The 21,572-nt window shown below is 37.0% G+C and overlaps 1 protein-coding gene across 3 annotated transcripts in view; it reads left to right on the top strand.

Annotated features, from left to right (window-relative positions):
• The first annotated feature begins 2,209 nt into the window (after positions 1–2,209).
• BTAF1 (B-TFIID TATA-box binding protein associated factor 1) overlaps positions 2,210–21,572 on the top strand; it is a 99,666-nt gene continuing 80,303 nt past the window's right edge. Inside the window, exons 1-4 of one of the 3 annotated variants that reach the window (XM_017498206.2) lie at positions 2,210–2,531; positions 13,471–13,594; positions 17,536–17,650; positions 19,908–20,054. In XM_017498206.2, coding sequence (XP_017353695.1) covers positions 2,518–2,531; positions 13,471–13,594; positions 17,536–17,650; positions 19,908–20,054 — 400 coding nt within the window. In that variant the 5' untranslated portion in view covers positions 2,210–2,517. Of the gene's footprint in view, positions 2,532–13,470; positions 13,595–14,578; positions 14,675–17,535; positions 17,651–19,907; positions 20,055–21,572 lie in introns of those variants that run through there. The other 2 variants (XM_037727739.1, XM_017498207.2) reach the window with 2 other exon arrangements.

The raw sequence follows: 21,572 nt of genomic DNA, 5'->3' as shown, positions 1-21,572 counted from the left end.
AAAAAAAAAAAAAAAAAAAAAAAAAGTCAGTCCAATATTAAAATATCTTATTATTACACTATGCTTTACAAAGCTACACCATCACCCTTTAGACTATATATCCAATTATCTGATTATTAACAAGATTGAAAAAATATAACTCAGGTCATTTTACTCACTTGCTTTTTTAAAACTCTGTGACTTTCTACAACATAAAAAGTCCAGATCCCTTAAGATGACCCCTTTCTACCTCTCCCATCTCATTTCTCAAGAGTAGACTTCTCTTAGGCCTTTGCACTAGGTATGCTCTCTTCCTGGAAGGCTCCCAGATCATCACACATTTAGCTACTTCTTGTCACTTAGGGCTTAGATTAAGCTAATCCTGTTTTTACCTGATTTATCCAGTAAGAGTAGGTCTTTAATCACACCATCAATCCCATCATTCTCTTTACCTAATACAGAAATATATCTTCAATGTTTATCTGTTTATTTTCTTTTTCCTTTCATTTGAATGTGAATTCAACCAGAGTGGGCACATTGTCTGTTCTTGTTTCTTCAGAAGTCCCATTCTCTCATATGGCAGGTGCTTAATTTTGGCTAAATAAATGAATGTTGTACACAATCAGTAAGAAGTATCTGCTAGTTATTGAATGGTGGGAGATACACTAAGAGTCAGGTAGGTGACTAAAGTGAAAATGTAAAGATACCTAGAATGTCAACTTGCTTTGATTTTAATAGTATAAATACCACCAAGCAGAGTTTCTGAAACAGAGAGATGGCAAACATTTGTTGAATGACTGGACAACAAATATTATTACTATGTTGGATCTTGAGGCCAATTACTTAACCTTTCTGAGCTCAGTTTCCTTGTCTGCGATGATTAAAACTAACTTTACAGGGTTTCCCTACAAATTATATGTGATAATACATGTCATGTGTCCAGCACACAGCAGAGGTACCTGTTAGTTTCTTTCTCTTTACATACATATATACTACTTTAAGGTCTACAAAGTTATTGTAAGCTCTTCTAGATTCATGACCTCATTTTATTCCCACAATCTTCTGCAATACTGCTCATTAGCCTCATTTTACAGACGAAAAACAGACTCAAGGATTGAGACACAGCCTCTACAGGTAATGAGAAGCCAATGGACATACTTTATAAGCATAGGAGCAACATGATAAAAGCAGTGTTTTTTTTTTTTTGAAGATTAATCTGTTGGTGGCCTATAAAAAGGACTGAATTGAAAATTGGAGAAATATTATTTTGACTACTAGCATAAAAATCAAGTTTAAGGGCCCAGGGCAGTGGCTCACACCTGTAATCCTAGCACTTTGGGAGGCAGAGGCGGGCAGATCATTTGAGGCCAGGAGCTGGAGACCAGCCTAGCCAACATGGCGAAACCCCATCTCTACTAAAAAAATACAAAAATTGGCAGGGTGTGGGGGCGCGCGCCTGTAATCCCAGCTACTTGGGAGGTTGAGGCACATTTAGAATTGCTTGAACCCGGGAAGCGGAGGTTGCAGTGAGCCGAGATCATGCCGCTGCACGCCAGCCTGGGCAACAGAGCAAAACTCTATTTCAAAGAAAAAAAAAAAAAGTTTAAGATAATAAGGGCCTGCACTAGGCAGCAGAAGCGTTTAAAAGTCTAATGAACTTAAAACTATTGAAAAGCCAGATAAGCCCCCAAAAAAGAACAAAAATTTAAAATTGTGAGTTTTCAAATCTGGCTGAGAAAATAATAGTATGAACAACATAAACAATTGAGAAATCCAACTTGGGAAAGTCGTTGGTCAGAAGACCTTCTCTCCAGTACCTATGCAGAACTTCTGGCAAATAATGGCAAACATCTAAGCCATTTCTTCAGCGTCATAGCAAAGTTTTCTTTCGTTCACTCCGCCCACTGGCTTCACCACCTGAACAAGAGCATCTTAATTAAGGGCCTTCTGAGCTTGCTTCCCTAGAAGCAGTTTCGTGGGAAGGAGACTGGTTGGTATGGAATTAGAAATCAAGGTTTTAAAGTCCCAGGAGTTTGGCTAAATCGGCTTCTTCCTTTTCTGTCAAATAAAGGGAACCTTATTTCACCTACTTCCCTAGTTTTAAGAGTGGAGATCCTCTCCATATCAGTACAAAGCGCTTTTATTTAGGCGCGTGTCACCAAACTGAAAGCGCTCACGCAGAGCGGAGCCCCTGGCGGTGAGCTTACGTCACGTCCGGCGCTCTGACGCTCAGTTCTGCGTGCCGACGCCTGCGTCAGCAAAGACCGGAGCTTGGGGTACCCGGTTTGAAGTCGTGCGGGTCGGAGGACTGCCGCCTCCGCCACGGTCTTGGACCCCTGCTCCCTGGCTGCTGCGGGGACGAGCGCGGGTAGGCGGCAGGGCAGATGCCCGAGGGCCTGAGCTGGAAGTCCCCGCGCCGCAGCGGCCGCTCCCTTGTGCTCCGCGGCCTGGACCTTCGCCGCTCCGCTCACTGGAAACTAGCGCCTCAGCTGCGCGGCGCGTAGGTCGCAGGGAGCTCCGAACCGCCGGCGCCCGGCCATGGCGGTCTCCAGGTGGGTCTTGCTCCTGACGAGCTAACGGGAAGGCCGCTCAGGCAAGGCACGGTCTCCTCTCAGCGCCCTCACTCGTAGAGAGGAGCGGTTCTCATTGTCACTGGGCTCCGGCGCTTTCTTCAGTAGACTTCGGAGTTCGCCCCGTGGTCGGCGGGTGTTTGGGCTCGGGTTACCCCTGGGTAAATCGTCTCAAGAATGCCCTTTTTCTTGTTAAATAGCCCCTTGGCACGTTAGAGCTGGTTTTTCTCTCCTCACCATGTTTCTGTTCTCTGGTTTCTCTTCCCTCTTTCGGTTCTGGGAGAGTAAGTCTCTTATCTTTCTCTGTATTCTAAGGCTGGTCCCTAACCTCCATTTCATGGGAAAACTTGGTAGTTACTGTCGATTGAGGGGAAACCTGAATTACTGTTATCTAAGAGACCGTCTAATTATGTTAACAATTTGAATTTACTTTTTAGCGGCATGTTCTTTCCTGAGGTATTTTTTTAAATTAAGTATAATTTCTCCTTTTGTCAGTAAATATTCCAACGTCAGCGTTGTAACCTTAAGCAAATTATCGTATTAGCATCATCTTCCTTAGCTAAGGAGTGAAAGATAAATCACGAATCTTGTATTCTTTGGAAATACCGCCTGTCAACAGGAAAGCCCAGGACAACTATAGAAAAACTAATAAGACATTTATTTGTATAGCTATAGGAGAAACATTCTTCTTCCAGTGTGATAGAATGGTTGGAAAACTTTTGTAAGCGGATTTTAGTGGCCCTATGTACATGTAATTAAGGGATAGTTCCTCAGTGATAGTGATGGGGTGGATTCACCAAGTTCTTTAGAGTTGATACGGTAACTTAATGAGAATTGGATTCTTCTATCACATAGACTGAAGGAATAAATGATGAAAACAAATAGTTTTCATTCATTTTTTATAATTAACTGATCGCATTCTTTGAGCATATTAAGTGCGCAAGTTTTATCTGTTTTGCAAGGGAAAGGATAACCCATTCCTTACAGACCCCCTAGATGACTGATGAAACTGTGTGTGGGAGAAGCCCATGAGAGTTGGGTGAAGGGGGTTGCTAGGTACTTGTAGTATGGGGCATCTGATTTTTATTTTAGAGATTAATCTATTTGATGTGAGGAAATTCTTTTTTTTTTTTTTTAAATAAAACTGCCTTAAGAGAATACAGGTGACATTTTACATTTTTGCAGATATAGAAAGGTATACATAGAAAGGTATATTTTCTTATTTATTTATTTATCTATTTATTTGAGACGGAATCTGGCTCTGTCACCCAGGCTGGAGTGCAGTGGCACAATCTCAGCTCACTGCAACCTCCACCTCCCAGGTTCAAGTGATTCTCCTGCCTCAGCCTCCCTAGTAGCTGGGATTATAGGTGACCACCACCATATCCAGCTAATTTTTGGTTTTTTGTTTTGTTTTGTTTTTGTATTTTTAGTAGAGATTGGGTTTCACCATGTTGGCCAGGCTGGTCTCAAACTCCTGACCTTATGATCCACCCACCTCTGCCTCCCAAAGTGCTAGGATTGCCACCAAGCCAGGCCATATCTTCTAATTTGTTACCTCCCGTATAAATACATGAATATATACATTGTAAATGCATTGATATATAAACTTAATACAACATTTATCATGTAATACAGTGTTTAAGGAGATGAGTACTTTCTTAGAGCAAACTGTGTATTTTCACAGGATTGGATATAGCTTTATAAAGACAAAATTAAAGTGTTTAAAAAGAACCTAATCATCGTGTAACACTAATCTCTTTACAGAAGTTTAGAACACCTAATATTTCTGAATGACTGAGTGGGTTTTGAAGGCACTGTCTTTTCTTCTGAATATTGTGTTTCAAAGAGTAGCATTCTTTTTCTGTAGATTTTTTTTCCTTGTTCACTTTTTTAAAAGCCTGTCATGTTTTTATGAAAGAGCTATTTCTGTGCTTAGTTTCCTTGGGCTTACTAATAAGCCCAAGGAAAACATTTTGAGACACTTTGTGTGTTTTGGGGGCAGTGTCAATTCTTGACTTTTTCATCTGTGGATTTCTTTGAATGGCAAATTTTAGTTTCAAGCTGGCCTTCTCCATGCATGAAGCACAGTTCTGTGCTAATGAAACTTCCTTTCTCTCCTGTTGGTGTATGATTGTGGAATGCAGACTCATTTTAATACTATTTTGTGTAAAATAGGTGGAAAATAGTCCAGGAGATAAAAATCATCTGGCAAAATCAAATCCAAAATACTTTTTGCACTGTTTATTTCATATGCATAACTGAAGATAAACTATAATATTTTGGGGACATTTCCAACAGAATTTCCAACAGATGGGAAATAGTAAATTAGTACCATTATTGCCTCATCAAGAAATTTGAGACTGGGTGCGGTGGCTCACGCCTGTAATCCAGTTTGGGATTATACTCTGCCCCAGGCTGAGGGAGGCTGAGGCAGGAGAGTCACTTGAAACCCGGAGGTGGAGGTTGCAGTGAGCCAAGATCCTGCCACTACTGCACTCCAGCGTAGGTGACAGAGTAAGACTCTGTCTCAAAAAAAAAAAAAAAAAAGGAAAGAAATTTGAGAATATTCTTTGACTTCCCTTTTCCTCCCTGTCACCATGTCCAGCCAGCTATCAAATCCAATCCTGTTTATTCTACCTTTCTAGTCTTTCTCCAGCTGATCTTTTTTCTTCCTGTACCAGTGACCACAATCCTAGAACATGCCACCATCTTTAGTCCAAGACACCTTTATAGAGACACTTCCCTTTTGTCACTATAAAGCTACGTCTAATGTTTTGAAAATAGTCAACCCTAGGAAAGGAGGTACTCATGGCCTTAAAAATTGTATCACCTGATAAATCTCATATTAAGTTTATGTATCAGTGTATTTGGTATTTGGACTAGACATTTTTAGTCCAAGACAGAAACCTCTCTCCTTTTTCTGCCTTCCATGGCATCTCGTTCCAATCTGTTCTTTACTTCAGCCATATTATTTACTAATTTGCAAATTTGAACATGAACATGGTCATTTTTCTGATTAGTACCCTTTAGTTGTTTCCTATTGCCTTAGGATAAAGTCCACATTCCCAAACAAACATTTTACTAGATCCTTTGTGATCTGGTTCCTGTGTCACCTTTTTAGTTTCATCTTGTGTCAAGTTCCTTGGACTTCCCCTTCACTTTGTCTCTCCTATCCTCCACCCTCCCCAGAATTCATTTTCTTACCCCCTACTCTTCATCTTTGGAACACTTCTTAGCCCAGCACAGCTAGCTCTTACCTTAGTTTTTTTTATCTAAGCATACATATCACTTTGTTCAGGAAGTCTTCTCTGGTTTTACTTCATCTGAGCTATTTGCACCAATACATACCCCGGTCAGTCATAATATTTATATTTGTAATTGATTAATTGTTCTTTTGCTGGATTAACATAAACTCTGTGAAAGAAGGAAATGTGTCTTTGATTTTTCCATCCTCCAAATGCCTGGCTTCTAGTGGGTGTCAGTACATTTAAAAAAAATGAATAAGTGATTTTGCTTCTTGCTTTAATATCTTTCATGATTTTACTGTAATTTGTATTTCCAGTGTTTTTCAGTGAGTGCTTTTGAGTTTAACTACCTTTTATTTTCACATGAAGGAAAACTTTCACTATAGGTTTGAATATTGGCCATTTTCTAATTTTAAAAATAATATTTTTTCTTTTTAAAGTTATCTCCCACAGGAAGGAAATTTTAATTTTTTAAAGTTTGTAATATAGTAAATTCTGTGATAGCATGGCCATTTATAATGCAAATTGGATATGATGTATTTTGTGTGGTCAGATTTTTTAGACCCTGCTTAATATGCTTGGTTTTACTGTACTTTGAATTGTAAGAATATGGCAGATTATGAAGTCCCTGGCCAACTCTTGATATGTAGGTGAGTTAAATCTTGCAAAAAAAACTTTGTTACCCTGTGAAATTGCAAATACAATCATAGCATTTACAGTTCTCTGTAAAATGCAGTGAAATATCACTGGAAAATGTATGTTAGACCCCTAGCAAAAGACCCAAAATACAATTGTAGGAGTAGAGAACAATGTTGCCCTTAAGATACAGATGCTGGAAAGTCAGCTAGTCATTCACTAGCTACTTGACTTGCTTCCACAAAGTCAACCTCAGCAAAAAACAAATTAGCATATGTTAGAGGCTTTCAGTGTTTCTTGTGAACAATTTAAATCATAATTGTTATATCTCTGAATACCATTATTTTGTTTTATGAGTCTTTTTCTCAGTATCATCTGTTACTTAGTTGGGGTTTTGCCACCACCAGTAAAAGCAACTTCAGATGGATTTCTTAGGCATATTCTGTTTTGTTGTTGTTTGTTTGTTTTGGAGACAGGGCCTCACTCTGTCACCCGGTCTGGAAGGCTGGAGTTCAGTGGCACAATCACCGGCTCAAGTGATCCTCCCACCTCAGCCTCCCCAGTTGCTAGGACCTGAGATGCACACCACCTTGCCTGGCTAATTTTTTTGTGTTTTTTGTAGAAATGGGGTTTCATTATGTTGTCCAGGCTGATTGCAAACTCCTGGACTCCAGCAGTCCAGTACCTTTGCTGCCACCAAAGCGCTGGGATTAAAGGCATGAGCCACTGTGCCTGGTTTAGGTTTATTCATTGGTGGGGAATCTGTAGCTCTGCTGGGAACCATAACTTAATAAAATTTTTTAAACAGCTTGTTTTGCTGCGTTAGCCTGTTTATGTCACAATTAATGGAATTGATTATTGCACATTGGCTAATTAACAGGAACATAGTTTTTTCTTAATCATTTAGAGAAAGTTTCAAAAATAGAGAGTTTTCCCTCAGCGATCTATGCTCTAAAGGTCAAGTCTAAAATGTCTAGACAGTACTTGTGATATGACTATTTTAAAAGCCATACCATAGATCTCTGACATATCTTTGCATTTGAAAATGTTACAGTATTCAGAAAGGATTCAGAAAAAACAAAAACACATCCTCTTATGGAAGAAACAAATTGCTACATATAAGCAGAACTGTGCTTAATTTTGTTAATTTTCTCTTTACACTATTGATACTTCAGTGCAACATTGTTTCAACAGGACTATTCTGTCAAAGGGTAGTTTCTTGATGTAGGGGATGTTCAGTGGATCCTTTCTTTGGACAGGAAAGCATTAATATAAAAAAATTACCTTAATTATCAATAAAGGACAACACAGGTTTGCTAGGCCTGTTCCTCTCTTACTGTTAATTTATTTTATATATATATATATATATTTTAAATAGAGATGGGATCTCGCAGTGTTGGCCAGGGTGGTCTGAAACTCCTGCCTTAAGCATTCCTCCCACATTGGTCTCCTAAATGCTGGGATTACAAGCATGAACCACCTTGCCTGGCCCTTACTGTTAATTTCAATCCATTATAAGATGATAGAAGGAGCTATTATAAATTATAATTTATCAATTATCTCATACTTAAAAAAATTTAGAGCTAAAGAAACCAGAAACAAGTACAAGAGGCATTATCAGAGCTTTTCCATTTCAATCCTTATGGTAAATTCCTCCCCATTTCTTTGGTTTATTTCTCAAAGTACTTGTTTAAAGTATTTTTTTTTTATTTTTTTAAATTGTAGTGACACACACATAACAAAAAATAGACTATTTTAACCATTTAAAATACACTTTAGAATGTATTATGAAGTTTACATATAAATATATATTAAAATCACACATACTTCTAAAGAACCTAGATTAGTATGTTTTGTCTTTAAGATAAAGTGATGCAAGAGGCTATAGGTTGTTCAATCAGCGATGGAGAGTAGAAAAAAAATGTCTTGAAGGAAATAGCATAGCTTGGTTGAACATTTTCACCATTCTTCATTCATTTAACCAATATTTACTGAGTGCTTTCTGTTATAGGTGCTAGAGGTATAGCTGAGAAAAAAAGTGTACTCTTCATTCTCATGGAGTTTATGGTCTGGTGTAGAGTGAGTTTACTTATCTAGCGTGCACCTACCCTTACACCTGGCTTTGGTGTGGTTTCACATCTTCATATTGATTCTTAGTGTTCTGTGTGATATCTTTATGTTTAAAAGAACATAGCATTAACATAATTTCAAATTACCCACAACATGACCTAGAAAGTATATGTTTAAAAACGCTAATCTAGAGAATTTGTTGAAAGTTGTTTCTTTTGACCATAACTTTATCCCTTAATGATAATATGTGAGACATAGTAGAGAGTACACACTGTGCACTGTACTAAGTTATTGCCATTATTCTCTTTTCTTATTTTCTGAGTAACACAGAAAAGTGAAAATTCAAATCATCTATATTTAAAATTTTACTGTACTTTTGCTACATATTAAAAAATATATAACAAAATGAATACTCTTGACTGATCATGCTTTTTTAGTTAAGGCCACAGAACCATCTTTGTGATGTATTCTGTTAGTTGACCTTCCCCAATTTAGCAGAGAGGTTAAATTTATTTTAAAAATACCGGTGAGGTTTTCTCCATCCCCAGATGTTTTAAAGTGGAAATGCAGCAAGTATTTGTTTATTAACTATGAAGTAGTAATCTAGGACATGTTTTATTGTTCAAAATGCATGACATTTCTTTCTATTTTTGTGGCTTTACTGTTACGAATTAACATAATGCAAACATCTGGAGAGGAGAGGGGTTAGATTGCAACTGCAAGCATAACCTCTACAAACTTCCATGTACTTTTTCCTTTTTCTAGGCACTGTTTAGACAAGTTGCCTGAAATCACAGGTTACATGAATTATGTCTTGTTTAGTGATTTCTTGGAATTGACATCCAGATTGAAAATGGGCCAGACTTCTTATTCTCAATAAATTTATAACCAGTGGATATTGTAAAATATAATTTTCTTATGTTTTACTTAAGTTATTCTTCTATAGTCTTTGGTACCTTACTTGCAACTTGACATCTGTTACTTTTGTCTCTTCCATCTGTCTGTCTATCCATCAGAGAATGAAGAATGTCATTTTTTCTTGCCTCATAGCTGGCTACCCTGAGATAACAGATCAGACTGCCCCCTTGTCACATCCTTGTCTGCTCATCTGTTTGTTCTTCCCTTTGTGTGATATCCAATCTGCTGTCCTGGAAAGAGGAATGGAGAACTAGGAAAGGGGCTTTAAGTCAAGAGAACCAAGGAACCATTTTTCTATCCCCATTCTTCTATTCAGGGAGGCAATTTTGGTTACCATCCAAGGTGGAAGAAGTGAGGATAAACAGGCTTGGAATGAATGAGACAATGAGCTGATCTGCTACTCTCAGGGCATTTGGCTGGTGGGAGAGCAGAGGTGACACTACATGGCATTGGAATAAAAGGCTCTGCAAAAAGGAGAGGCAAGAGGGACTGTGTGGCTGTGGGACAGGATTAGCATTACGTTAGAGAGGAGTCTTTGGGCAGGAGTTCTAAATGAAGCTGGGTAATGGGACCAAAGGAAAGTTGAGGCAGAATGGAAATTATTGAAGGAGTACAGTGCCTGCTGCATGGCATTTTTCAGCTTGCTATTTGGGACAGGTATAACTGCCTTCTTCAGAATGCTCAAGTACTGCTGTGCTGATCTTTTCGCTTACTGAAACATTACCATACCAACTTGTTTTTTATATAATACTGCTATCCCAGATTAAGGATGTCTCTCAAAGGAAGCAGGAAAAAAAAAAAAGGCAATATAACATACTTTTTCTTTCCTTAAAATTGGTTCTTAAACTTGCCCCCAAGAAACTTGAACTTTTGCTTAACTGTAGTTTTAGTTACAGTAAATATCAACCACATAACAAATATGTGAATACTGTGCAAAGTGTTGTGCTAGACAAGAAGAATGATTGAAGGAGATGAAGCCTAATGAAGAAAATTAGACATGATGTGACAAATTAATGTAAGAGATGCCACAAAAAATATAATAAAAAGTGGTTGTTCAAGATGAGAATTCATGTGGGTTTCAGGAAAGGAAGTAATTTGTAATGCATAATAGTTTGAAATGGTTTCAAGAAGGTGAAGGACTTCAGCTGAATCTTGATGGATGGGAGCTAGCTGAAAAGTTGAACAAAGAGAAAATATTTTGTTTTTTTGCTATAGCACATTTTATTCTATTATAGAGAAGCAAGCTCAGGCATACCCGAAGCTTACCTCTAACAGTGCATCTGGTTAAACTCCAGATGATATAACCCATATTCTCAGCTGTTCCTTCCCCCGACATTTCCCAGTCGCACACCTGGGGCCATTATATCTGCACATCTGCCTGCTGTTGCAGTGAGGCAGAGCATGTACCCACCACAACCCCAACTGGTAACCAGTCTGGGGATCTGGCAGAAACTGGCCAGGAAACCACCCCCTTGAGGAGGAGTGAGCCACTGTAACCCTAGCTTGGAGGGGTATGAGAAACATTCTGAGTGGAGGAAACAGCATAGGCAAAATTGTGGAAACCAAAAGTATCCACATTTGGGAGATACACTTTGTTTTGGATTACTATCTGGTAGGTAAGTGTGAGCCATTGAAAGTTTTGGAGTAAGGTAGTGATTTAGTAAGAGGGGAGGGTGCTTTAGGAAGTTAATCTGGCAACAGGATGACAAGGCCACTGGGTGTGTGGCATTGGCACTCTCAGATGGCCTAGATTCGGGGAATATTTGTTCTGGATATAATTAAAACACATAACGGTATTCAGTTTCCTCAGGGAGAAACTGATGAGAGTTGAGCAGCCAAGGATTGAAAATCTGTATTCTCCCAATATTAATATTAAGAGTAATAAGAATAGGAGAACTAAGGAAAGAAGTTTGGAGAACAGGGTGATATAATGTGCACCTTAGGAAGGAAAGTATTATAAGAATGTGGTGCTAGCTGGTCGCAAATGTCAAAGAAGAGTCAAGAAAAATTGGCCTTATAATAAAACTATTGGATTTGGAGCCTAAAAATTCATTGGTAACCTTCTGGTATTATATTTCAGTATAAAAAGATGAAACCTTCATTTATGTGGATTAAATTGTATTTGATGAGGAATTGATATTGTAAACGCTTGTTCAAGATGCTTGGCAATAAAAAGAAAGTGTTCTAGAGAACGGAGATCAAGCAGTTTCTTTTTTCAGTAGAGAGAGAGCTCTGCATATTGGAAGAAGGGAATGGATTAGGAACACTGATTTGAGATATTGAAGAAAGGATAATTGAATGAGGATGGAAGGGGGATGGTATCAAGACAAAAGTAGGTCAAGAAACCATTTTTTTTTTCCTTTTTTTTTTATTGGTCCTACTATCTGTCTGATTCACGGTTCACCAATCCTATAGCAGAAACAAGGAATGGGTAAAGGCAAATGTTTAGATAGCCTTGAATGAGGAAGGAGAAATGTGTCAAAAAATGGGATATGTCTGTGCACACTGTATGTATATGTATAAAGTAAATTAATTTTGGCATGTCTTTAGAAATTAACTGTTTTATTACTCTCTTTGTGTCACTAGCTTCATAGTTTGAGTTCTTAAATTTAAGACTTTAATCTATTTTGATTGATTGATTGATTTTTAAGACAGAGTCTCACTTTGTCACCCAAACTGGAGTGCAGTGGTGCAATCTCAGGTCACTACAACCTCTGCTTCGCAGGTTCAGAAGCAATTCTCATGCCTCAGCCTCCCTGGTAGCTGGGACTACAGGTGGATGCCGCCACACCTGGGTGATTTTTGTATTTTTAGTGGAGACAGGGTTTCACCATGTTGGCCAGGCTGGTCTCAAATTCTTGACCTCAAGTGATCCTCCCACCTCAGCCTCCCAAAGTGCTCGGATTACAGATGTGAGCCACCACACCCAGCTGAGTTTCCTTCCATTTTATTTCATGTATCACACTGCTGCCAGATTAATCTTCCTAAAGCATAGCTCCAGTTCCATTACTTTCTTGACCCAAGACCTTCATGGTTGCAAGTACATTCAAAGGTCTCCACAGTAGGATTCCAGCTACTTCTGTAGCTGTATCTGCCACTCCTCTCTTAAGTGTACCCTGAATTACAACTAAGCTGTGTTCATTTCCGTAAATATACTTTCCCTTCTCTTACCGTTGTGTTCTTGTTTTCCTTCTTCCTGGTATTTCTTCTCCTTACCCTTTCACCACCTAATCTCCACCAGTGTTAAAGTCCTTTTCTACCACCAAGATCCATCGCATATACCATTTATTTCATGAAGCCTTTTCAGTATTACATAGTTGGGGATATAATTTCTTTTTTTCTTTCACAATCTCAAAGCACTTAATTCTTTTTTTCTGCCACATATCTTACTGTACTTACCTTACCTGCTCCCCTCAACCCCAATAGCCAGAGTAGAGATTAGGTATCTCTTGTTGTCCCGGCGTAGGTCACTTTTTATTTTTGCAATTTTTAAAAAAGTATTATTTTAGTTGACACATAATTGTACATTATTATGGGGGTGCAGTGTGATATTTTCATACACATATACAATATAATGATCAAATCAAGGTAAATAGCATATTATTCACCTCAAACATTTATCATTTCTTTGTGTTGGAAACATTCAAAATGCCTCTCTTCTTAACCATTTGAAAATATACAGTAAATTGTTGTTAACTTTAGTCACCCTACAGTGCCACAGAACACTAGAACTTGTTCCTTCCATTTAGCTGTAAATAGGTTAACTAGCCTTTCCCTGTCTCCCCTACCTCCTCCTACCCTTCCCAGCTGCTAGTAACCACTGTTCTGCTCTTTACTTCTATGAGATCAACTTTATAGCTTCCATATATGAATGAGAATATGCAGTATTTATTTTTCTGTGCCTGGCTTATTTCACTTAATGTCCTTCCGGCTCATCCATGTTAGTGTGGGTCTTCATTCATAGCTTCTGCTCGATACATTTATTGACTCAAACTTATACATATTAGGAAAAACATTTCAGAATAACCATTGTATTTTTGTTATTTTAGGCTTGATCGCCTTTTTATTTTACTGGATACTGGCACTACTCCAGTTACAAGAAAAGCTGCTGCACAGCAACTCGGAGAAGTGGTGAAGCTTCATCCCCATGAACTAAATAATCTTCTGTCTAAAGTAAGAACTTTTTTTTTCTTTTAGCATAATACAATTGTAGAGACTTATCCATGGATAGGAACACAAAAATAAAGGTAAACATCATCTTATTTTTTAAACGTTTTTGCCCCCCCTTTTTTTTCCTGGTCACAAGACTTAAACTTTTTTTTTTTTTTTTTTAATTCAAGTTTAGTAGTTTAAGGGATTTGAGTATAGATCCTTTCACCTGTGACACAATTTGAATCTGTCCCAATTTGGTAATGAACTAAGTTGTTAATCTGGTTTGTTAGTGGTCTAACTTGTTCTAAGAATGGCTAAGAATTATATCATAGTTAGTAGTCTTCAAATGGATGAGTACTCATGGGCAATGATTGAAATACACGAGAAGTTAGAGTCTTATTAGTTATTCAGCTGTTTGAAAATGAAGGCCTTCTACTTTGGTGGATCAGTGTTTTCATAATTCTAGTCCATTTTCTTCCCTTAAGCAATTGCTGCATTTTTACTGAACTCTGTGTGCTTATTAAAGTGTGTGTATATGGTAGTAAGTGGCAAATTCTACACATTTAATTTCCTGACATGCAAAGTAAAGCAGGAGTGCTTTGTGTAGGAGGAAGGGAGTTGGGGAGGTAGATAGAGGATATGGTAGGGGAGCAATATGATTGCCCAGATATTGGGAGCCCCAGGATATCGCTCTCCTTTCAGTCTGATCCCCTTATTTCATTCCCATCTGTCCATCTCTGATGTGTATGAGTGGGAGTTCTAAGCCCTTTCTCAACATACACAGATCTGTACTGTGTAGTTGCTATCCCAAGGACTAACAATGACTCTCTTTCCAACAAAATACCTGCTTAAATATTATCAGAACTTTCTAACTAGAATGTAGATGGAGAGACAGTGATTTGATACCTACAGTCTCCACATTCTTAGAATGAAGAAGGATGCATATTAGGCAGTATTTGTGTGTAAGGTGGAGACAGAGAGAGGCAACACATTTCTTCTCCTCAGCCCAAGGGAAGAAATGGAGGACTGAATGACCTGAAACTGGAAACAATGAACAGGCCTAATCTCTGCTGAACTGAGAAAAGTTTTCCAGCCTTCCAAGTGAGTTCTGGTCTTCTTAACTCAGACCTCAGCATATTGGCTACCATCATCAAATCATTACCAAAGAGGCAAAGTTTGTCTTTAGCACTATCTCACCTTCTTTCCTCTTTTTTCTGCTCTCAGTGTTTTTCTGTTGCCCTTTGGTTTTGTTTCTTAAACAGCTTTATTGAAATATAATTTATTTACCATAAGTTTCAATTTAGTGGTATTTAGTATATTACCATTGTGTATAGCAGCCATCACCATACTCTAATTTTAAAACATCACCACAAAAAAACCTCATACCTACCAGCAGTCGCTCTTCATTACTCCTTCACTCATGCCCAGATCCTCGACAACCACTAAACTAACTTTGTAGGAAGATTTGCCTTGCCTGAACATTTTATGTAAAATGAGTGTGTAATCTATTGCGATTGATTTGTTTCTTTTGCTCAAATTAATGTTTTTATATTGTAGCATGTATCTTCATTTCTATTGCCAAATAATATTCCATTGTGTGGAACGTACATGGGTACGTCTTACTCATTTTTCATTTGATGAATATCTGGATGAATATCTGGATTGTTTTCACTTTTTGGATACTGTATTATGAAACATGCTGCTATGAAAATTTGTGTACAAAATTTTGGATGTTTGTTTTCATTCTCCAGAGTATATATATACCTGGGAGTAGAATTACTGTACCACGTGGTAACTGTATGAGGACCTGCCAAACTATTTTCCAAAATGGTTCCACCATTTACATTTTCAACAGTAGTGTATGGAACTCAGATTTGTCCACATCCTTGTTAATACTTCTTAACTGACTTTTTGATTGTAGCCATCCAACTGGATGTGAAGGGGTTTGGATTTGCAGTTCCCTGATGACTAATGATCAGGCATATGTATTTAGTTTTCATTTTGTATATCTTGATCTTAGCCAAAAAGCAGAGAAGCAATATATTTGTATGTCTTCTTTGGAGAAATGTTTGCTCAGATCCCTTGCCCATTTAAAAATTGGGTTGTCATTTTATGAGTTGTAAAAGGTCTTCATATAGGATAGTTCTTCATATACAAGGTATCCAAACTATACGAAGGTATATGATTAGGAATTAGGTGTATGATTTGGAAATATACTATTATATGAGCTTTTTTACTTTCTTGAACATCACTTCCTCTTTTGGTGTCATATCTAAGAAACCATTCCCTAATCCAAGGTGACAAAGATTTATCCCTAAGTTCTCATTTAAGAGTTTTATAGTTTTAGCTCCTATTTATGGGTTCTGTTGTCAGTATTTTAGCTAATTTTTATATATGTTATTAGGTAAATGTTCAACATCATTTTACATGTGGCTTTCCAGTTATGCTACCACCATTTGTTGAAAAGACTATTATTTCTCTATTGAATTGTCAACACCTTTGTTGAAAATCAGTTGACCATAGACACATAGGTTATTTATGAACTCTTAATTCTGTTCCACTGATTTGTTTGTCTATCATTTTGCCAGTACCACACTGTCTATATTACTGTTGCTTTGTAGAAAGTTTTAAGTCAAGAAGTGTATATTGCCAAGTGTGGTAGCACATGCCTGTAGGCACAGCGACTCAAGAGACTGAGTCAGAATTGCTGACGCCAGGAGTTTGAGGCTGCAGTGTGCTATGATTGCACCTGTGATTAAGACACTGCATTTCAGCCTGGGTAACGTAGAGACCCTGTTTCTAAAAAATAAAAAGAAGTGTGAGTGTACTAAATTTATTTTTTTTCAAGATCGTTTTGGTAATTCTGAGTCCTTTGCATTTCCATATACATTTTAGGATCAGTTTGTTCATTTCTGCAAAAAAAAAAAAAAAGCAAAAAAACCCAGTTGGGGTTTCGATAGGAATTGTGTTGAATCGCTGGATTAATTTAGAGTATATTACTGTTGTAACAATCTTGTGTTTGAATCCACCATGAACACAAGGTGTCTATTTATTTAGATCTTTAATTGCTTCAACGATGTTTTTAGCGTTGTAACTTTAATTGTACAAGTCATGCACTGCTTCTGTTGAATTTATTCATAAGTATTTTCTGCATTCTGATGCTACTGTAAATGGGATGGTTTTCTTAATTTTATTTTCAGATTAAGTGTGAAAATACAATTGATTTTGTGTATTGATCTTATATCTTTTTTTTTTTTTGGCATGAAACATGACACTATTTACCAACTGAAATGATCTAATATCTTAGAACCATACTGAACTTGAGTTTTTGTAACTTTCAATTCTTCATATTAAGTAATGGGACCTAATGAATAATATGTACTTTGCTTTTTAGTATGTTAAATGGCTATGTTATTTTTAAAATGCACTTAAACATTCTTTTATTACAAGTTTCTCTTTTTTTTTGAGACCGAGTTTTGTTCTTGTTGCCCAGGTTGGAGTGCAGTGGCACAATCTTGGCTCACTGCAACCTCTGCCTCCTGGGTTCAAGTGATTCTCCTGCCTCAGCCTCCTGAGTAGCTAGGATGACAGGTGTGCACCACCATGCCCAGCTAATTTTGTATTATTTGTAGAGATGGAGTTTCACTGTGTTAGCCAGGCTGGTCTTGAACTCTTGACCTCAGGTGATCTACCCATCTCAGCCTCCCAAAATGCTGGGATTATAGGCATGAGCCAAAGCGCCTGGCCACAAGTTTCTTGAATCCTCTTTTTAAGATGGTAGTGATTTTTCTGTGAATGATAGAATCTTGTAAATGTATTTAATAATTCTAAGGTTTATATATATATATTTGTATGGCTGCTAAATTATACATTAATAACAAGTAAATTTGTATTCCTCTTTTCTGGCTACCTGGTGTAAACAATATTTCTGTATACGTAACTTTTATTTCATAATTTTTAAGGTGTTGATATATTTAAGGAGTGCAAATTGGGATACCCGGATTGCAGCAGGACAAGCTGTTGAAGCTATAGTGAAAAATATACCTGAGTGGAATCCAGTGCCAAGAACCAGACAAGGTGCTTTTAAGTGGAGAAAGTAGTTTTAAGTAAAAACATAACTGTAGAAGTAATTATAATATACATTTTATATTTTAAGAATTTCCATTTTAAAGTCCTAATTTCCATGCATTTAGGTACAGCTTTGTTAGAAATGATACTGAATACAGTGATTTCACCACACTTAAAAAAAAAAAAAAAAAACTACTTGATATACTAAATGTTTTCATATATATTTTAAATTACAAATTCTACAGTGTGCTTCATTTACAAGGGTTATTACTTCCCTTCAAGTAATTGACATGCTAAAAAAAGAAGTTAAATCAGTACAATGTAAATATTTGAAAGTCTTTTTTTTCTTGTTGCTGGGAGAATAGTATAAAGTAGTTATTTTCTAAATTTAAGCACAATTATATATGGATATTTGGAGTGGTAAGTGTAACTTGTTCTTTATGTGCCCTTTTTTAAGATGTCTTGTAGTGGAAAAAATGCGATCTGATTGCCTGTAATTATAATTTATATGCTTTTGAAAAGCTGGAAAGTTGCACATTTTAAGTAAATCAAAATTTAATGTTACAACTAGATCCCTTTTTAACTGACTTTATTTTATTTTTTGAGACAGAGTCTTGCTGTGTCACCCAGGCTGGAGTGCAGTGGCGCAATCTTGGCTCACTGCAGCCTCCGCCTCCTGGGTTCAAGCGATTCTCGTGCCTCAGCCTCCTGAGTAGCTGGGATTACAGGTACACATCACCACACCCAGCTAATTTTTGTATTTTTAGCAGAGATGGTGTTTCACTTTGTTGGCCAGGCTGGCCTCAAATTCCTGGCCTCAAGCAATCTGCTTACCTTGGCCTCCCAAAGTGCTGGGATTACAGGCATGAACTACTGTGCCCAGCCTCAACTCACTTTAATAATAACACTTTTATCATAAGTTTTAGCTTGCCTAAAACTTTTGCTTTATATTGCTGATATCTGTTATTTTGAGTTATTTTGTTAATTTGTCTTCTCTCATTAAATGAAATGTATGACTAGAGAAGTTATAAGTTGTTTTAGAAAAGAGCCTTTCCTTTTCAGCTCATTATCCCCACTTACTTTGGTATGTAAAGATGCTATGACTTAGTTCCATTTTTAAAAGACTTAGTTTTTTTTTTAAGTAGGATTAAATTTTTAACTAGCTTTTAAATTTTTAGTAAAATGAGTTTGCTTGTCATCACTAGAAAACTTAAAATACGAATAGAAATTCCTTTTAAGTTAAGTAGTTACACTTTAGTTTACAGGTGAATTACATGCAGATGCCGGCTAAATAAATAATTAAGTCAGTGAGTAATTATATTTTAACATTTATAACTGTATAGCTTTTTGAGGAAAGAATACAGATCATTTTATAGATTTTTTTAGGCCTCAGATGGATATATGATTTTGGTAATATACCAGGAGATTCATATTTACCCAGAGTATGGGAACTGAGTCCTGTTCAATGCATAGTCGCTTTGTGGCCCAGCCTGTTCCTCACGTATCGGGAGGGATGATTCTTATTAGCCTTATTCATGAATACATTCTGTGAATATTTTTCTCTTCTAACTTAGCACTATAATAAACTCATGCTGTTACCTGGATATTTTCAAACTCTAACAGTAAATGAAGACAGCATGATATTTAACATACACATTTTAACTTGGGAATGCATTTCTTTATATAAATAACGTTTTGCATTTGTGGTTGGACAGTTACACATATACTCACTAACATTCTGATGGTTTGTAGAAGAGGAACCACCAACTGATTCACAGATAACCGAGAACTGATCATAAATAAATCCACAGTAGCTTTTCTACTTCCACTTTTACTTTTCTCAAAATATTACTATCCAGGTCAATGGCTCAAGCCTGTAAATTCCAGCACTTTGGGAAGTTGAGGCAGGAGGATTGCTTGAGCCCAGGAGTTTGAGACCAGCCGGGGGCAAGATGATGAAACCCTTGTCTCTACAAAAATAAATAAATATTCAGTTAGATGTGATTGTGTGCACCTGTAGTCCTAGCTACTCTGGACGCTGAGGCAGAAGGATTCCTTGATCCCAAGAGTTCTAGGATACAGTGAGCTGTGATTATGCCACTGCCTTCCAGCCTGGGCAACAGAGCAAGACTTCGCCTCTTAAATATATATATATGTGTATGTGTTTGTGTGGTAGTAACCCATGCAACCCAAGAAATGACATGCTATTTTCTTCATTCCACACTTTGGCTATATGGTCAAATTAATATTTTTAAACCTCATGTAGAACCTACTTCTGAAAGTTCTATGGAAGATTCGCCTACTACAGATCGATTGAATTTTGACAGATTTGATATATGTAGATTGTTACAACATGGTGCATCACTCCTGGGATCTGCTGGTGCCGAATTTGAATTCCAAGATGAAAAATCAGGTATGTAGTGGTTATGTAGAAGAAAGTCTAAACTTTATTTTTTTAAACTAATTTGTCACTTGGTATGCTGTTCATTAGTCACACATAAACTAATGTGTCATGAGATATAAATTAACTGAAGTTTGCAGATGGCGGGGGATGCTATGAGTGGAGAAGGTAATCAACATTATTTGGTTTAAAGCTACAGTATGAGTATTTTTCTTCCTTTAAGTGAATATGTGCATCATTAGTTGATACATACTAATATTTCAGCAATAATTTTATTATGTAATGCAGAAATTATAAAGTATTACCCAAGAGTCCCAGTTTTATGTATTATAAAATCAAGATTAGTTCAGATTTTGGCAATGTTTTTGCAATTCTGGAAATTTGAGAGATTGTTTTGTTTTTATTACCTGTTTCTGATATTACTGGGTTTACTCATGCTGGTGTGCAAAGCAAAAACTAAGAGTGAAAAATAAGACTTGAGTAGGTATTATCCCAATATTTTTAAACTTACAGAATCTATCTGAATATAAAATAAGTTTTTTGGCCATTCAAGATAATGGCCTGAAGTGAGGGAAAAAACCTTGATGTTTTTCATGGATTTTTGTAAGTAAGTTGCCTTTTTGACTAAAAAACAAAACAGAACAACACTCTGTTCTGTTATTAATTAAATTAATAACCATTCAGAGCCTTATCTAGTTAATAATACACTCAGTATTTTAATCATAAAAAAATGTTAAATACCCATTTCATCTTGTTTGTATGGTTTCTATTAAAAGGTCTAGTTTAATTATTTTTGCAGAGAATTAAGAGGATCATTTACTTAAGTTTTGGAAAAGCATTTTCTCAAAATGGAGGTAAAACTCTTCAAAAACTTTGCATTTATATCACTGAACAGCAAGTTTACTAAGTTTACTAGTGTATTCATGTACATTATCAGAGATCATTGGCTCTTATCCAGAGTAAAAGACAGTATTATCCATGCCACTTAAAATAAATATATATATATATGTATGTATATATATATGTATGTTTGGTTTTGTCATATTCTGATTTCATAGATCTATGAAGAAGTTCAGATAATTGTATTTAAAATAAAAGTCTGGCCAGGTGTGGTGGCTCAACACCTGTAATCGCAGCACTTTGGGAAGCCGAGGTTGGTGGATCACCTGAGGTCGGGCCAACATGGTGAAACCCTGTCTCTACTAAAAATACGAAAATTAGCTGGCAGTTTTGGTGCAAGCTTGTAATCCCAACTATTCGGGAGGCTGAGGCAGGAAAATGGCTTGAACTCGGGAGGCAGAGGTTGCAATGAGCCAAGGTCACGCCATTGCATTCCAGCCTGGGTGACAAGAGTGAAACTCTGTCTCAAAAAAAGAAAAGTCTTATAGGTGATTCTGATATGTAACCAGAATTGGGAACTGCAGTGTCTTAGGAAGTCAGTTTTTTAGTGCTAAGTCACAGTTTGCTGAACAGTGCTTATTTAAACCCTGTAGTTAGGATTTCTTTTCCTCTCTTTCTTTCCTTCCTTCC

This window comes from Cebus imitator, unplaced genomic scaffold (assembly GCF_001604975.1).
Source record: "Cebus imitator isolate Cc_AM_T3 unplaced genomic scaffold, Cebus_imitator-1.0 Scaffold238, whole genome shotgun sequence".
Lineage (NCBI taxonomy): Eukaryota > Metazoa > Chordata > Mammalia > Primates > Cebidae > Cebus > Cebus imitator.
The sequence above is the reverse complement of the archived record's forward strand: the minus strand, read 5'-3'. Positions and strand labels throughout refer to the sequence as shown.